Consider the following 15,213-nt stretch of genomic DNA (forward strand, 5'->3'; position numbering starts at 1 on the left):
CTCCCAGAAGGGGTGAGGTAGCCTGGTCCTTGGAATCCAGAACCATTTTCTGAATCTTGAACTCCCGTGACCTGTTCAAGGGTCCCCTGCTTCTTCTGGCCCCATAGTACTGGCATCGTGCCTAGCACACCTCAGATGCTCAGCCACGATTGAATAAACCATACTACCTCCTGGAGAAGACTCTTAACTGACCACGCCTACCTAGCCAGATGTTAATATCCCAGAGCTCATGCTGTCATTCAGCTCACAGCCTCAGATCAATCAGCCTCTTTATCCTGTCACAAGCCCCCTCTCGCTACCTGTCCTTACCTGATTGGGACTACAACATTTCCTGTTTTCTAACAGATCCTTTTCTCACATTCCCTTCCCTTCTAATAGCTTTCATTTCACCCTCTCCTCTAGTTGTCATACTCTGCCCTTTTAAAACATGTGCCTTGGACTTCCCTGGTGGTCCAATTGTTGAGACTCCGTGCTTCCACTGCAGGGGGTACAGGTTCGATCCCTGGTCAGGGAAGTTCTGCATGCCTCGAGGTGCGGCCAAAAAAAAAAAAAAAAGAACATCATCAGTTATGGGACAAAAAAATAAAAATAAAACATGTGCCTAAAGGAAACAAAACATCTTTTAGTTTACCCGGCTTCTCCTTCAAAAAGTTACTGTGACTTCTTTTTATAGTCCAAATCCAAAAATTCTACACCCACCCACTGCGTCCAACTCCTCATCATGAAGGTAGTGTTGGAGGAAAGGGCAAAGAGTCTATGTCACTCCCAGTTTCTCAAAACAGAAAATGTGGTTCCAGCTTAAAATCACAACCACTGCATTGTATCTCACAATTTCATGGGTCGGGAATTTGGGCAGGGCTCAGCTGGATGATTCTTCTGTCCTACTCCATTGATGGAGATCACTTGGTGTATTTAGCTGACAGGTGGGTTTATCTGAAGAGTCCAAGATGGCTGCATTCTCATGTCTGGTGCCTGGTGGGGAGGGCTAGAAGTGCCTACCTGGGGCCTCTCCAGCATTAACAGCCTCAGAGAAGTTGAATTTCTTACATAATGACCCAGGACTCCAAATGTTCCAGTGAATAAGACAGGAGCTGAAAAGACTTTATGATCCAGCCTCAGAAACCACAGAGCATCAGTTATGTCTTATTCTATTGGTAAAGCACGCACAAGCCCGCCCAGATGCAAGGGGAAGGGACATGGACTAACTATCACCTTTTGATGGGAGGAATTTGCAATTATGCTTTAAGACCACTACCGACGGAACCACTGTGAAGGACAGTGGGTAGGGTTGGTAGAGTTGGGTTGTGGGTTGGGGATTGACCAGTTGATAGCAGTTCGCTAGAGTTATTAAGGAGTAATGCCCCCTCTTATACATTTAGTCACATTATACCGAACGTTCTCCATCTGCTTAGCCATCAGTCTCACAACCGAATAACTCCACCACAGTTGCACCCCTAAGATGACCAGTTATGTTAGAGCCAAATCCAATAGTCTTTTCTTTGTTTTTATTCTCTTTTGACATTTTTTTCTAAACATTACACTAGTCGAGACCCAACACTTTGTTAATTATATTCTCAAATGCCATAGTTCTGTGACTGGGTTCACTATTTCTTTCCTAACTTTACCTTTGACAAGGCCATTCTTCCTCGGCCGTAACTCTGGGGACCCCTATGACTTGGCCCTTGACCCCTTTCCCTAGTCCCATTATACTTACCCCCATGTAAAGTGTGGACCCTCCTTTATCACACTCATATTGCTGACTCTCAAATACCTCCCAGCTCTGATCTCTCACTCTCTTTGTATGTTGTATACAGTTTCCTGCCGTGGCTCTCAACTATGAGAAACACCCTTCTCTTCAAATAATTCCACGACTTTTAAAAGCTGATCTTGTTTCCTTTGCCCTAAATTCACCTCCCCTTACCAACTGCCTCATGACAATCAGCTGGCACCATCACTGAGCCTACTACCCATGTTCTTAATCATCTCCAAAAAATCTTTGACTTCATACCCATTCATAAAGCTGTATTGTCTACCAGATGAAATATGACATTTACGTGAGGACACGTTACAATCTGTAAAATAGTACACAGGCACGAGGTGATAACATGAGTTCACGTTCAGATGACTTGACCAGGGTCACAGAGAAGGTAAGAGCTGCACCTCGAGCCAAGCGACCTGCCATTGTCCTTTCCACTGCGCTCCACTAAGCATGAAAGTAAAAGGAGCCAGTGATATCTCACTTTATATAGTGCTTGAGCAATTTACTACCGATTTGCTTTCTAGTATGTCTATTATCTCATTTGACATCCTCCTACAAAAAGTGTTCACATGAAACACTTTAAAAGTTCAGAGTCTTCTTGGTTTCTGCCTGGGATTTTTTTCGAGGCTGCATTTGGTGGTTGGAAAGGAGTCGAGAGGATGAGAAGTTAAAAAGAGAGGAAAGGGAAGCCAAGCAAAGAAGGTACTTGCAAGGCTCCTGGGGAGTCAGAGGAATAAGGGGAGCCTCACTCTTGCCTTGGAGAGCTCCGGTTGGGCGGGACTTTCTACCAGGATCACTGAGATCGCACTTGTTTCCGGACGCCCCCTCCCAGCCCGCCCAAGGCGCGCACCTGAAGACGCCAGAGGCCTGGGGAGATGCCGCGCCAGCTGAGCGCGGGGGGCGCGCGGTTGTGCGCCCTTCCCTACGTGTCGAGGGCAGGGCTCAGACGGCCAGGTGCGCGGCCAGGACTTTTGGCGGCTCCCCAGGGTCCAAGCCAGGATGCGGAGGTGGGAGGGACCTGGCTCCCCAGGGCACACCCCTGCCAGTGCCAGGAGACCTGGAGCGGCTCAGCCCCCGATCGCCGGCGACGTCAAGTCACCCGCAGAGGGCAGAGGGCACCGCGTGGCCGGCCCAGGCGCTGGGGGAGGGCAGGCAGACGCCGCCGATTGGATTGCGCTCCCCCGCCCCCGCCCGCGGCAGCCCACTGCCCCCATCGCCCGGAAGTCGGAGAGGGCGGGTTTGCTGCCCAGGCGGTGCAGGAGTGAGGAGCCAGGGAGAGCTTCCACCTTCGGGGCCGGAGCCCTGCTCCCCTTGCACCGGCGCCTGGCTCCGCGCTGAGTCAGGATGGTGGGACTCACAGCCTCAGACGTGCCCCCGACCATGGCGGTCACCATCTTCTCGGCTGGAGTGGCGGCCGGCGTGGCGGATGTGATCACCTTCCCGCTGGACACGGCCAAAGTCCGGCTACAGGTAGGGAGCGCGATGGGGAAGGGGAGGTGTCTGGGGCAGAGAAGGGACCCCTACTGCGTGCGCCCCTTTGATTCCGGCTTTGGTTTAACCATTCTTTCTCACTTTAGGTAGAGCAGGTGTCCACGTTAAAAAAGTTTGACCTGTCACAGGACGGATGCTTTAGGGTAGGAAACTGGAACTTTTCCGGGATTAACTAAAGAAGCAGGGGGTCATGGAGGCTGGGTTGACAGGACTATTGCCAAACCCCGCCGTAGTTAGGGAGCACTCGGTGTTCTAAGAGCTAAGAATATCAGCTTCTCCCGAGTTTCCAAGCCGGGCTCTTTCTCCTTGCTCCTCTGCTTAGACAGGCGCATCTTCCCATCCTACTGCCTTAGGGGTTCTGAAGAGTTCATGAGGGTGGGACAGTGGGGTGGGGATGCAGGGGAATGTTCAAAGTAGGCATAGCAGCCAGATTCTCTCCCCTCCCCCTTTCTGTACATAGATAGATAGATAAGGAGAGATGTTGCTGAGAGGGGAAAAGGAATTGAAAATAGAACACGATGCGAAAAAAATCTTGGCTTAAGATTTCTCCATAGCCTGATGCCAATCTTTGTTTTTTCCTCACTAGGTAGGACTCCCCTACTCAATTTTTACTTCCCTCTGACCTGTACCTTTCTCATTTCCAGATCCAATGCGAATGCCAGACCTCCAGTGCTGTTAGGTATAAAAGTGTCCTGGGAACAATCACCACTCTGGCAAAAACAAGAGGGCCAATGAAACTCTACAGCGGGCTGCCTGCTGGTCTCCAGAGACAAATAAGCTTTGCCTCTCTTAGGATCAGCATCTATGAAAGCATCCAGGAGTTCTTCACCACAGGGAAAGAAAGTAAGTAGGGAGCGTTCCCGGGAGGGGAAGAAGTCAGAGAGACATGTCCTGGGCCCAGCTCTGGCCAAAAAAAGGTTACACACAGGGTGGTGGTCTTCATAACACATTGGCAAGCAAACATCAAGGTTTGAACACATGGGGCAGAGAGGGAAGACATGTTGGTGAGGAGGAAGAGGTGAAGCCAGAAAGGCAGGAAAGGGCCAGATCACAAGAGACCTTGCAGGCCATGCTAAGGAGCTTGGATTTTATCTTTAAAGTGATGGGAAGTCATTGAAAAATGATAAGCAAGGGAGTAACACAAACAATTTATATTTTCAAAAGATCACTTTGGCAGCAGTATAAAAGATATATAGAAGAAGGGGAAGAAAGGGGTAAATTAGAAAGTAAGAAATGATCAGGGTATGATAAAGCAACAGTCAATCAGAAAGATTTTGGAAGTGTAATTGGCAACTTGGTGGAAAACTGGAAGTAAGGTGTAAAGGAAAGGAGGGAATGTAAGGTGACTTCCAAGTTTCCAGCTAAAGATACCATTCATTGAAGGAGGGAATATAGAAACCGCCTTAAGGGGGAAGGTAAGAAATTCAGGTTAGGATGTGTCGACAGGTAATGGCCAGTCTGCACAAGAGCTTAGGAGAAACACCTGGGTTACATTTCACGGAGTCACGGGAGAAAGTATCAGTAGGGCCAAACAGAGCAGAGAGATCTAGTGTGGGAAGGAGTGATCAATGTACCTAATAATAGAAGCTCATGGGTTTCCTTGGCAAAATCATCATGAGCAGAGTAGTGGAGGTGGCAGCTAGATTGCAGAGGATTGAGAAGATGGGCCGTAAGCGAAGACAAAGAATATGGCCTCGCTCCCAAGGAGCTTGATGGGGAAATGAAAAGGGGTTAGGAGCATAGGATGAGTGCATTAAAATAAGATTATAAATGTGGGCCAAAAGTGAAGGGAATTGTGATCATATGATCTTGCCACTTAAAAGATGGTTATTAGTAAATGCTCAGCTCCTAGCCAAGCATAATGAAAAAGGAGTACAACCATACAGTAATGAAAAGAATTGCTGTATTTTCCATATGCAAGACACTGGGTTAAGTGCTGTACTGATATTATTTTAACTCACACAATGACTCTTTGAGGTAGATACTATTACCTCTATACAGATTAGGAAACAGAATTAGAGACTGAGAAAGTCCTTGATGAATAAATGTGATTGATGCATACTTTATATTTAATTATAGGAATAGGCATGAGGCTCTAAGACTATTTGTAGTTTTATTAAATGATATCTGTCTTGAGTAACCTAATTTTTCAAAATTTCCAATTAAAAATCACTTTATCAGCTTCTTTCTTCTTATCTGTGTCCCTTTTGTAGTCTGTTGTAGCCTGACACCACTTGATGTCCCAAACTGGGGCAGTTTGTCCACTGGGCTTTTCCTAAGATCCCTAAGCCCAATAATTAACATTCTCATTGATGGAAGGAAGACTAAGCATCACTGGTGACTGGTCCCCCCACCCAGTTGGGAAATACTGAAAAATAGAGCTAAATATAGGAAAGAACTAAGCAAAATATAGGAAGGAACTAAGCTACTGTTTAAATAGGCATTGTGTTCTTTTTCCTTGAAATTTAAAAAAAATTTCAGTCAACTTTGAAGTCCTCTAGCCCTACTATGATTTAGTACATACTTAGTACATGATCAACACATGCACAAGCATTAGGGAAGTACAAAAGATATAATGACACAATAGTATTAACCATTAAAAATTAAAAAGACATATAGATGCATTCTGGGTCTTGATTTTTTTTCTTTCTTTCTTGACACATCTTTTTTTTTTCTCTGGATAATAACGGCTAGTTTAGGAAGCAGGGTCTCAGCGGGCCTAACGAATGGCGGCGTGGCCGTGTTCATTGGGCAACCCACAGAGGTAGTGAAGATCAGACTTCAAGTGCCAAGCGGTCTACATGGTCCCAAACCTCGCTACACTGGGACTTACAATGCTTACAGAATTATAGCAACAACAGAAGGCTTGACGGGGCTTTGGAAAGGTAACTCACTTCAAGGTGGATTTTGTCATCATTAAAACATATATATCCAATTAGCACCTTATCGTATAATGGAGCTATTCAATACTTTCTTTTCCTCCAGGTTCTACTCCGAATCTGACAAGAATTGTCATCATCAGCTGTACAGAGCTAGTAACGTATGACCTAATGAAGGAGGCCCTTGTGAAAAACAATTAACAGGTAACTTTCTTTTTTACATGGCAGGTCTGCACATTTATAATTTCATCGTGGAGTTTCTCCAGCCATATTATACTGAATCCCTTAATTGTAACAATTTTCTCTTTTAAAAAAATAAGCACTTTTGAACAATAGATATACTATAACCAAAACCCTAAGTTTTAGAAGTTTTGTTGCAACAGTTTTTTTTTTTTTTGGCAAAAAAACTAAGATGCAACTGTATTCTTACATCAGCATTATTCTCATTTAATACTAATATATGGACTTCTGTCAGCATCTTATTCTTATAAAGCAGAATTCAGGAAATGACTCACCCTCCACTATATCCAGATGAGCTAGTTAAATAAGGAGCTTCTTGGTGGTTTCATCCAAAAAGTAGAACCATTGGATAGGTTCCTAAAAATATTATTCTAACAGGTTCTGGAGACATTGAAATCCTCCTTGGACAATGACTTTAATTCAATAAAAAAGTACTAGATGCCTATATATCAGGCATTATGCCATACCTTAAGGACACAGAGAAAGGTGGCAGGTTATTTTCCTAAAGCACCTACAATCCACTATGCCATTTACTATTTGCCAACTTTTTCTAATGTGAGTATAACCTTCCTTACTGTATTTTATTTATTTATTTATTTTTAATGCGCTCTCTCTCTCTCTCTCTCTTTTTAAATAATTTATTTATTTATTTATTTATTTATTTATTTTTGGCTGCGTTGGGTCTTCGTTGCTGCGCGCGGGCTTTCTCTAGTTGCGGCGATCGGGGGCTATTCTTCATTGCGATGTGCGGGCTTCTCACTGCGGTGGCTTCTCTTGTTGCGGAGCACGGGCTCTAGGTGCGCAGGCTTCAGTAGTCGTGGCATGTGGGCTCAGTAGTTGTGGCTCGTGGGCTTAGTTGCTCTGTGGCATGTGGGATCTTCCTGGACCAGGGCTTGAACCCGTGTCCCCTGCCTTGGCAGGCAGAGTCTTAAGCACTGCCTCACCAGGGAAGTCCACTGTTTTTTCTTTATTTATAAGAAATCCACATTGACCTCCTGCTATCAACAGGTTTACAAGGATCTGATAGATAACTAAAAGTCTGGGGTTGACCTGTCTCACTGACCCATTTCAGATGATGTGCCCTGTCACTTTGTGTCCGCTGTTATCGCTGGATTTTGCACAATGGTTCTGTCCTCTCCAGTGGATGTGGTGAAAACCAGATCTGTTAACTGTCTACCGGGACGGTACACAAGTGTGTCCGACTGCGCAATGATGATGCTCACTAAGGAAGGACCATCGGCTTTTTTCAAAGGGTAGGATGTGGTCTTCTGTACCTGTAATGTTGTGTTCAGGGTATCTGTGTGCTATGGAACGCTATCTCATCTAAACAATTGACAGTTAGCTGACCAGCCTTAGAATGTGCAGTATACTTAGTGTCTACTTTTCTTTGCCATAAATTTCTCCAATCCACCAATTCCACTGTGCCAGAAAATTTGAATCTGTGATAGTAAAATTTTCTCAAGCTTGATCAGAGGCTCATTCAAAACCAGCAACCTCTCCCTTGGTCTCAATCTATTGGAAATGTAGACAGTATTTTGCCTTCTCTGGGCAGGAGAACTATAAAATGGAGGGAAAGCATAATAGAGGGCTATGAGAAAGCAAGATTTGATTTTTACTATTTTAATTTAGTGGACTCCGTTTTTTAGATTGTATTAAAGCAAAACCAGAGAAAAATCATTCTCATTGATCGAGAAAAGTGATATAGAAAATGATGTAGTTTAATGATTACACTCACCTAGAAACTAGTATTGTTTCTAGTGAATCATATTTTCCCATAAAGCTATCTTTTATATATTATATCATATTGTATTATAAATTACCTTCTTAAGAAAATATAGTATGAACTAATTTATGGATATACTCAATAGGGATTATACTAGTGGTAAAATAACAAGATTCCACAACCTTTAAAAGTTGTAAAGCAATGCCTCAAACCTTATGAAATAAGCATAAATGCACCATACACGTTATAAAAAAGGTTCTAATTCACCATAATCTGTATTTATGACATATTAATACAAATGGAATATATTGTAAAATTAACTTAACATAGATATATCAGTTATCAACCAGTAAATATTTAACAATTTTACTTTTTTCAAATTTAAAACCTTTTGGGGCGATACATGCTACAACAAGGATGAACCCTGAAAACATTATGCTAAATAAAATGAGCCAGCTACAGAAGGACAAATATTGTATGACTCTACTTATATGAGGTACCTATAGTAGTCAGAATCATAGAAACAGAAAGTGTAATGGTGGTTACCAAGGACTGAGGGGAGGGGGGGAGTGGGGAGTTATTTTTTAATAGGTACAGAGATTCAGTTTGGGATGACCAAAGCTTCTGGAGATGGAGGGTGGTGATGATTGCTCACAGTGAGAACATATTTAATGCTACTGAATTATACTATTTAAACAAATATATAAACATATACATATATATGGCTAAAATGATAAATTGATGTATATTTTACCACAATAAAAACACACAACACACACATATCCAGGAGTCAGGAGAAATATGTTAAGAGACCCCACAAAATATCTGAGGGTGACCTTTATAGGCCAGATCTCTAAAATATCTATCCAAGGCAGATTTAACGATGACATCTTTTTCTCTGGGAACGTTTCATTGCTGCAGATAGGCATTCAAAAATCAGTTATTTGGTCTGCACAGTTTGGCAGAATTCTTAAAAATAACAAGAGCAACAGCAACAACAACATGCAATTAGATCCTTGACAAGTCCTCTTAGGACAAGAATTGCTGAGATGTAGACAGCACTCATTTCTTGACCCTGGAAAATGGTCTAATTACGCATCACTTTGCTTTCTCCACTTACTTCCTCTTTTAAACTATTAGTTTTAACTATTAGTTTCCTACTTCCCATTCAGAAAGCAAAGCAAAACAAAAGTTCCTCTCCCTTCAAAAAAGAAAAGATGATAAGGAGGAGACAAGCTTTGGTTTGGTTTGGTGGGATCATATTTGTATAGGTGTGATCATTTGGGTTTTGTTGTTTTGAAGAAGGATAGGGCACCTGGATGAAACTTTAGGCAGAGGAGGGAAAGATGAAGAATAGGTACTTTCAAGCATCTGCATTTGAGGAGAGTGGCACCGTGAGAAGCATAAACTTGCCTGTGCTATAATAGCTTTAAGAATTTCGAGCAAACTAATAGAATGGTGACATGCATTTTTCTAGATTTGTACCTTCCTTCTTGTGACTGGGATCCTGGAACATCATCGTGTGTGTGCTTTGAACAGCTGAAGCGAGAATTGATGAAGTCGAGGCAGACCATGGACTGTGCTACCTAATCATCTTCAGGGAAAGGATGGAACAGACCAGTGGGAATCTTTGCTAACTGGATAATTTTTAAAAAGCAAACAAACCTATTCACTTTATTTCACACTAAAAAGATAAGAAACTCCGGACTATTTTTTTCAAAGTAAAACTAATACCTATTTCTTGTGACTTTTATTCTCAGTGTTTTAAGGAAGGGAAAGCAAAACATTCAGTATACACCCTGGCAAATGTAATGTCCAGATAAGTTACTACATTTGATTGACCATTTAATGGGAGAGGGAGTTTATGATTGAGTACGAAGATCTTTAACAGGTTTTAATTATTAATTCAAACTGATGGAAAAGGAAAACTGAGTGAAATGCACTTTATAAATACTTAAAAATGAAGTTATCAAAGAAAATACTACTGTTTCCTTTTTATTTATTAACCCATTTGTCAGTTAATACATTCAGTAAAGAATTGCTAATACTTTTTAAAGGTTGCCTTTTTGGATCTATATCTAATGTAAGAGTTGAAGTTCGCCTAGATTACAACATTGCCCAAATAGCAAGGGGAGGTCTTTAGAATCAATAAACTCACTTTAAATAGTATTAGTAGAGATTTTTAATTTTTAGAGTCCATATTTTATGACATCTATAACAACTTCTAAGATACAATATTCATTTGGGCATTGTTGTTAGAATCGTAGTATCTATTCTAGAATCACAGAATTTTAGAGCTAGAAGGTACCTCTGATAAGATAGAGGAACAAACTGAGATGAAAATTAATCTTCACAGCATCTTTCTAGCAAAGCCAGATTCATCATTCACATCCGTAGTAACTTTTGTCATGTCTACAAACTGAGTGCAGAAGAAATAGGGAAAGAATAAACAAGGACTTAAAAGAAGTGTTAAGACAAGGCTCAGCCTTGTCTTAAGCCAAAAACAAGGAGTGGCCGCAAAAGGGCCAACAAGCCCACAGGCTGTCAGGCATCATAATCAGCTCCACATCACATTTACTGTTGTGTTTCTCCCCCCGTTGACTTCTGAGGTTTCCCTCCTGCTTATTTCCCCCCAGTTGTTAACTGTAAAGTGTCTTGTAGCAGATGCCCTAATATCCAGCACGGCTCACTCGGCTCTGACCACTTTAGTGATGCTGGCCTGACTTCCTATCGTCATGTCAGCACCTGTACTTCTTAGGGTCTTCTTCTGGCCACCAGAGACATATCTGCCCACCTGTGCATGGCACACTAGAAGAACAGGGAAAATAACACACCCCCGAGAGCAGCCCTGGACCAATAACTGATGGGAGTTGGCAGTGAATATCTCAGGCCCCTCATCGTCAGGTGGAATACCTCTGAGCGGTCAAAATCCAGTTACACACAGAGCTATTTTGCTTACCTCTAAAACCATTTATGGGATGACTTCAAGTCCCTCTCTCTGTTCCCCACTCTCTTACCCGTATTTCCTGGGATCACTTCCTGAATGAATTACAAATCTTTGTCTCAAGGCCTGACTCTGGGAGAATCCAAACTAAGTCAAAGCACGACCTTAGAGTAGCATGTTTCTTTCAAGAAGAAGGAAGAAAACATAAAACTTCACTTGCTGGGATCCTGGTCGGGCAATGGGCCGTAGTGACAAGTTGCTACCAAACTTTAGTCAGGCTCCTCTGAGTTTTTTCTACTAGGTCCTGTCCTTGGGCATTTCCTCAAGAGCCCAGTTTTAGCCAGAATCCTGCTAAATTGGTTTAGCCAGAATCCCTCACCCTCAACATGTGACCACTATTGACACCAAATTCCTCATACCTGCCCTTAATACCCAACCACCAATTCTTTTAGATGTTCTATGTACACTCATATCATTTATAGGCAGTAACTTTTCTTTCCATCCACTTGTTTTCCTGCAGTAGGTGGGACCTCTAGCACAGTTTTGAATGTATTTGCTGTAACAACTTGAATGATTTGCTCCTTATCCTTTTTTTTTATTCTGCTCCCTGATGTCTGTCTTGATGTACAATCCAGTTTGATCTGATGTTTTTCACACAAGCTGGTACCTCCATACCTATTATGTTATAACCTTCCCTCTATTTACAGAGTGGTTCATTTAATAAGTAACTCAGCTTATGTTTACTGCATGGTAGGATGGCTGTGAAGCCTATGACAATGGAGAGCTAGTGATTCTCTAATGCACAAGAGCTGGCTTTACCTCTTGCTGGCTTTTCCCTACTCAACTCCCACATCCTTAGCAGAAAATCCTTGCTACTTGGTGAGACAGAAGATCCCAGTGGTTAAATTCACTGGCTCTCAAGTCAAATTCCCTGGTTTCAAAGCATGGCTTCGTCCTTTGCAAACTGTGTGATCTTGAACAAGTTCTTGACCTTGAGCCTCCATCTCTTCATCTGTAAAATGGGGATACAACAGTACTATGCTCATAGACTTATCCCTTCTTAATAGAGTACATTTCCCCGCTCTATTGATGTTGGACTTGACCATGTGACCTGCCACAACTAAGGGGATGCTAGTATACATGATGTGAGCAAAGGCTTGAATGTGTTTGAGCAATTGGGTTTATTCTTGTGTTTCTGCCACACCATGAAAAGAGCATGCCTCAGGTAGCCCACTGACCTCAGATGAATTAGTCACACAGAGCTGACCGGAACTGAAACCACGGCCCCAATTTAAGGCCAGCTGAATCCAGCTGAGATTAGCAAAACCGCCTGGCTAGCCTACCCATGTGTGAGGAGGAAATGTTTTTTTGTATGCCACTGAGATTTTTTTTGTGGTTAGTTGTTGTACATTGTTATTGTGGCAATAACTAACCGATACAAGTGGTGACAGAGGACATCCCTTCTTAATTCTGATCCCAATGTTTTACAATTAAGTATATTTGCTATAGTTTATTTTATAAAGATGCATTTTATAAAATGAAGGTAATCCCTTTCTATTTCTCATTTGGTAAAAGTTTTTAACATGAATGGATGTTGAATTTTTATCAAATGCTTTTTCTACATCTATTAAGATCATCACATGATAATCTGATGAATCGCAGAGTGTACACTTTAAATTATCTGGATGAGTTTGTGAAAGCTAACATTATTTTATTTTTAATGTGTTAACTCACTGGTGAAAGCCGTATAAAACTGCAGGTTTTTTAGGGGAAAGGTTTTTAGCTGCTGAATCCATTTAATAGCTCTAGGATTTTTGCTTCCCTATTTCTTCTTGGATAGTTTTGGTAAGTTGTATATTTCTAGAAATTGTTATATTTCATCTAACTTTCATAATTTTGACAAGGTTACTCAATATATTTTCTTTTCAGTATCTGTAGGATCTGTAGTGATGTTTCATATTTCATTCTTGACAGCATTTATTATTTGCTTTCTTTTTTATTGTTTATTTGCCACAGCAAGGTTTATCAATATTGTTCTTTTCAAACATTTTATTTTTGTTGATCCTATTGTATGCATGTTTTCTTTTCTATGCATCTAAGCTCTTGTCTTTAATATTTCCTTCTCTATTTTCTTTAGGTTTGTTTTGTACTTCTTCATCAAACTCCTTGAGATGATCGTTTTGTCTTTAATTTTTAAGCACTTCTTTTCTAATATATACATTTAAAGCTATAATTAGTACTAACTTTAATGAGCACGCGCACACACACACACACACACAAACACACACAGAGGAATGATTTGCAGCTGTAAAAAAAATACGAAAGCTATGTATTAATATAAAAATAGATCTATGATACATTGTGAAGTTAAGAAAAACATATTACAGTACAGTATGAATTATTCCTATCCTTTCTAAGAACGGGGGTGGGGTGGGGATGGTAGCTTCTTTTCTGGCCTCATAATCAATTGTTCTTAGCCAATAACATCTTAAATAGGTAATTAGTGGATGAGTTAAAGTCACAAAAATAAAAAAAATTTTCTGTATATTCTGATTTACTCTATAGGAACATGATTAAAGGATTAAATAAGAAAAGTATTATTTCATGAACATAAATGACTTAAACAAGGGATGAGGAAGATGGAAAGCGAGCAGAAGTATTAACAGAAAGGCTTATAACAATTTCAACATGTTTTTATTTGTTCACAACATTCCAAACAAAATGACATCACATTTCAACTATTGCTTTTACATAAGAAGTTAATTGCTTTATCCAAAGTAGACAAAAATCTATTTCTTTAAGTTGCCAACCAGCACTCTTTCCCCCAGGGAAAGCTACTGCTTAAATATTTTTTGAATACTTTGTTTAACAAAAACATAGACTCGCCCTATAACAGTAATGCAGTAGTTGGGTCTTACCTGCACTACATTTAACATTTTTCTTAACGAAAGCTGAAGCCAGGAAAAAAAAACAAAAACAACTCTCATGATTTTTCTCAGATTTTTACCAATTCCCTTAATCTTCATTAAAAAAAAATCACTCTGTGGAGAGGTTCATAAATATGAAATGGAAATTAAGCCTCCCCAGAAGCTGGGTGGACCATTTATCCTGAGAAAATAGCTGCTGGTCCCCAATCATTAATTCAAGAAGGATAATAAACATTATTGCCCTCCAAGCCAAATTTCTTCTCTTCTGTGCCAAGATAACATGTAATCTCTTCTGCTCTGGCAATGAGCACTCCACTTTCACACTCATGTAATGCGTCTCTCCTTAGAGCAAATCTTTGACCAAGTTCTATTTCACTGAATGCGAAGGGGAGAAACAGCACACAAACAATTATGAACACTGGAATAAAAATGAAGAGTACATGTATTTCGCATAGAAAAATACATACAAATCCAAGTTGCTCTTAAAATAGAAAAAAATCAGGATGGGCATTTTTAAGAAAAAGATTCTACTTTCTAAATTGTAAATGGTGCCAGTAAGACACTGATTTTTATATCTAACTATATCACCATATTTATATATAAAAAGGGGTTGGTCTAGGTTCACTGATATCCCCTGATTTCTTTCTCTCAATTCTTTAAAGATTGTCTCTCAGAACATATTTAAACTGCAACCATTGTAATTATATTTTTAGACTATTCTTATCACTGGTTCACTCTTCAATCTGGCACATACAAAAATTCATTTCAGCACTGATTCACTTTTTTGATGCTAAAACAAACAATTTTCCTGCTACTTCAATTCTATCACTACTTTGGTATTTTATTATTATAGAAACAGGTAAGATTCTAAATATGGATTTTCAGACTACCAAAAATTCTAACATACATATGTTGAAAGCAAGGAAAAGTAGGAAGGCAGAAACAATTATCATATTTTTCTTTTCATGTATGTCATTATCACATGAAAGTCAGAAGGCTCATGTTACATTCTAATTTACAACTGGTGACACTTAGCTTGGCTTTCAAACTATCAAACCTCAGAATCTGTTGGTGGCTTTTAGACCAATTTGCTATAGAATTATCTGAAATGGTTACAGATTATTTTAAGCAAAAACAGAACAATACATTATACAAACAGAGGTGGACTTAAATAATATATTATTGAACAAAATTTCTAATAACATTTTAAAAACATTATTAAAAAGTTTTTTTTACTCCCTAGAAGGGGA

The 15,213-nt window shown here is 40.5% G+C and overlaps 1 protein-coding gene across 6 annotated transcripts; it reads left to right on the forward strand.

Moving 5' to 3' along the window:
• Nucleotides 1-3,028: 3,028 nt before the first annotated feature.
• Nucleotides 3,029-9,726, forward strand: UCP1 (uncoupling protein 1). Of its 6 annotated transcripts, XM_061191655.1 has the most exons (7): nt 3,029-3,229; nt 3,895-4,093; nt 4,728-4,737; nt 5,945-6,135; nt 6,236-6,329; nt 7,434-7,622; nt 9,570-9,726. In XM_061191655.1, exons 1-7 carry the CDS (start codon nt 3,104-3,106, stop codon nt 9,589-9,591), a joined length of 831 nt encoding a protein of 276 aa, XP_061047638.1. In that variant the 5' UTR covers nt 3,029-3,103; the 3' UTR covers nt 9,592-9,726. The 6 variants fall into 6 exon arrangements, with proteins under 6 accessions (XP_061047638.1, XP_061047637.1, XP_061047640.1 ...); XM_061191654.1 differs by lacking the exon at nt 4,728-4,737 and having other exon boundaries at nt 3,895-4,097; XM_061191657.1 differs by lacking the exons at nt 4,728-4,737; nt 6,236-6,329 and having other exon boundaries at nt 3,895-4,097; nt 7,442-7,622.
• Nucleotides 9,727-15,213: the final 5,487 nt, after the last annotated feature.

Source organism: Eubalaena glacialis, chromosome 5 (assembly GCF_028564815.1).
Source record: "Eubalaena glacialis isolate mEubGla1 chromosome 5, mEubGla1.1.hap2.+ XY, whole genome shotgun sequence".
NCBI lineage: Eukaryota > Metazoa > Chordata > Mammalia > Artiodactyla > Balaenidae > Eubalaena > Eubalaena glacialis.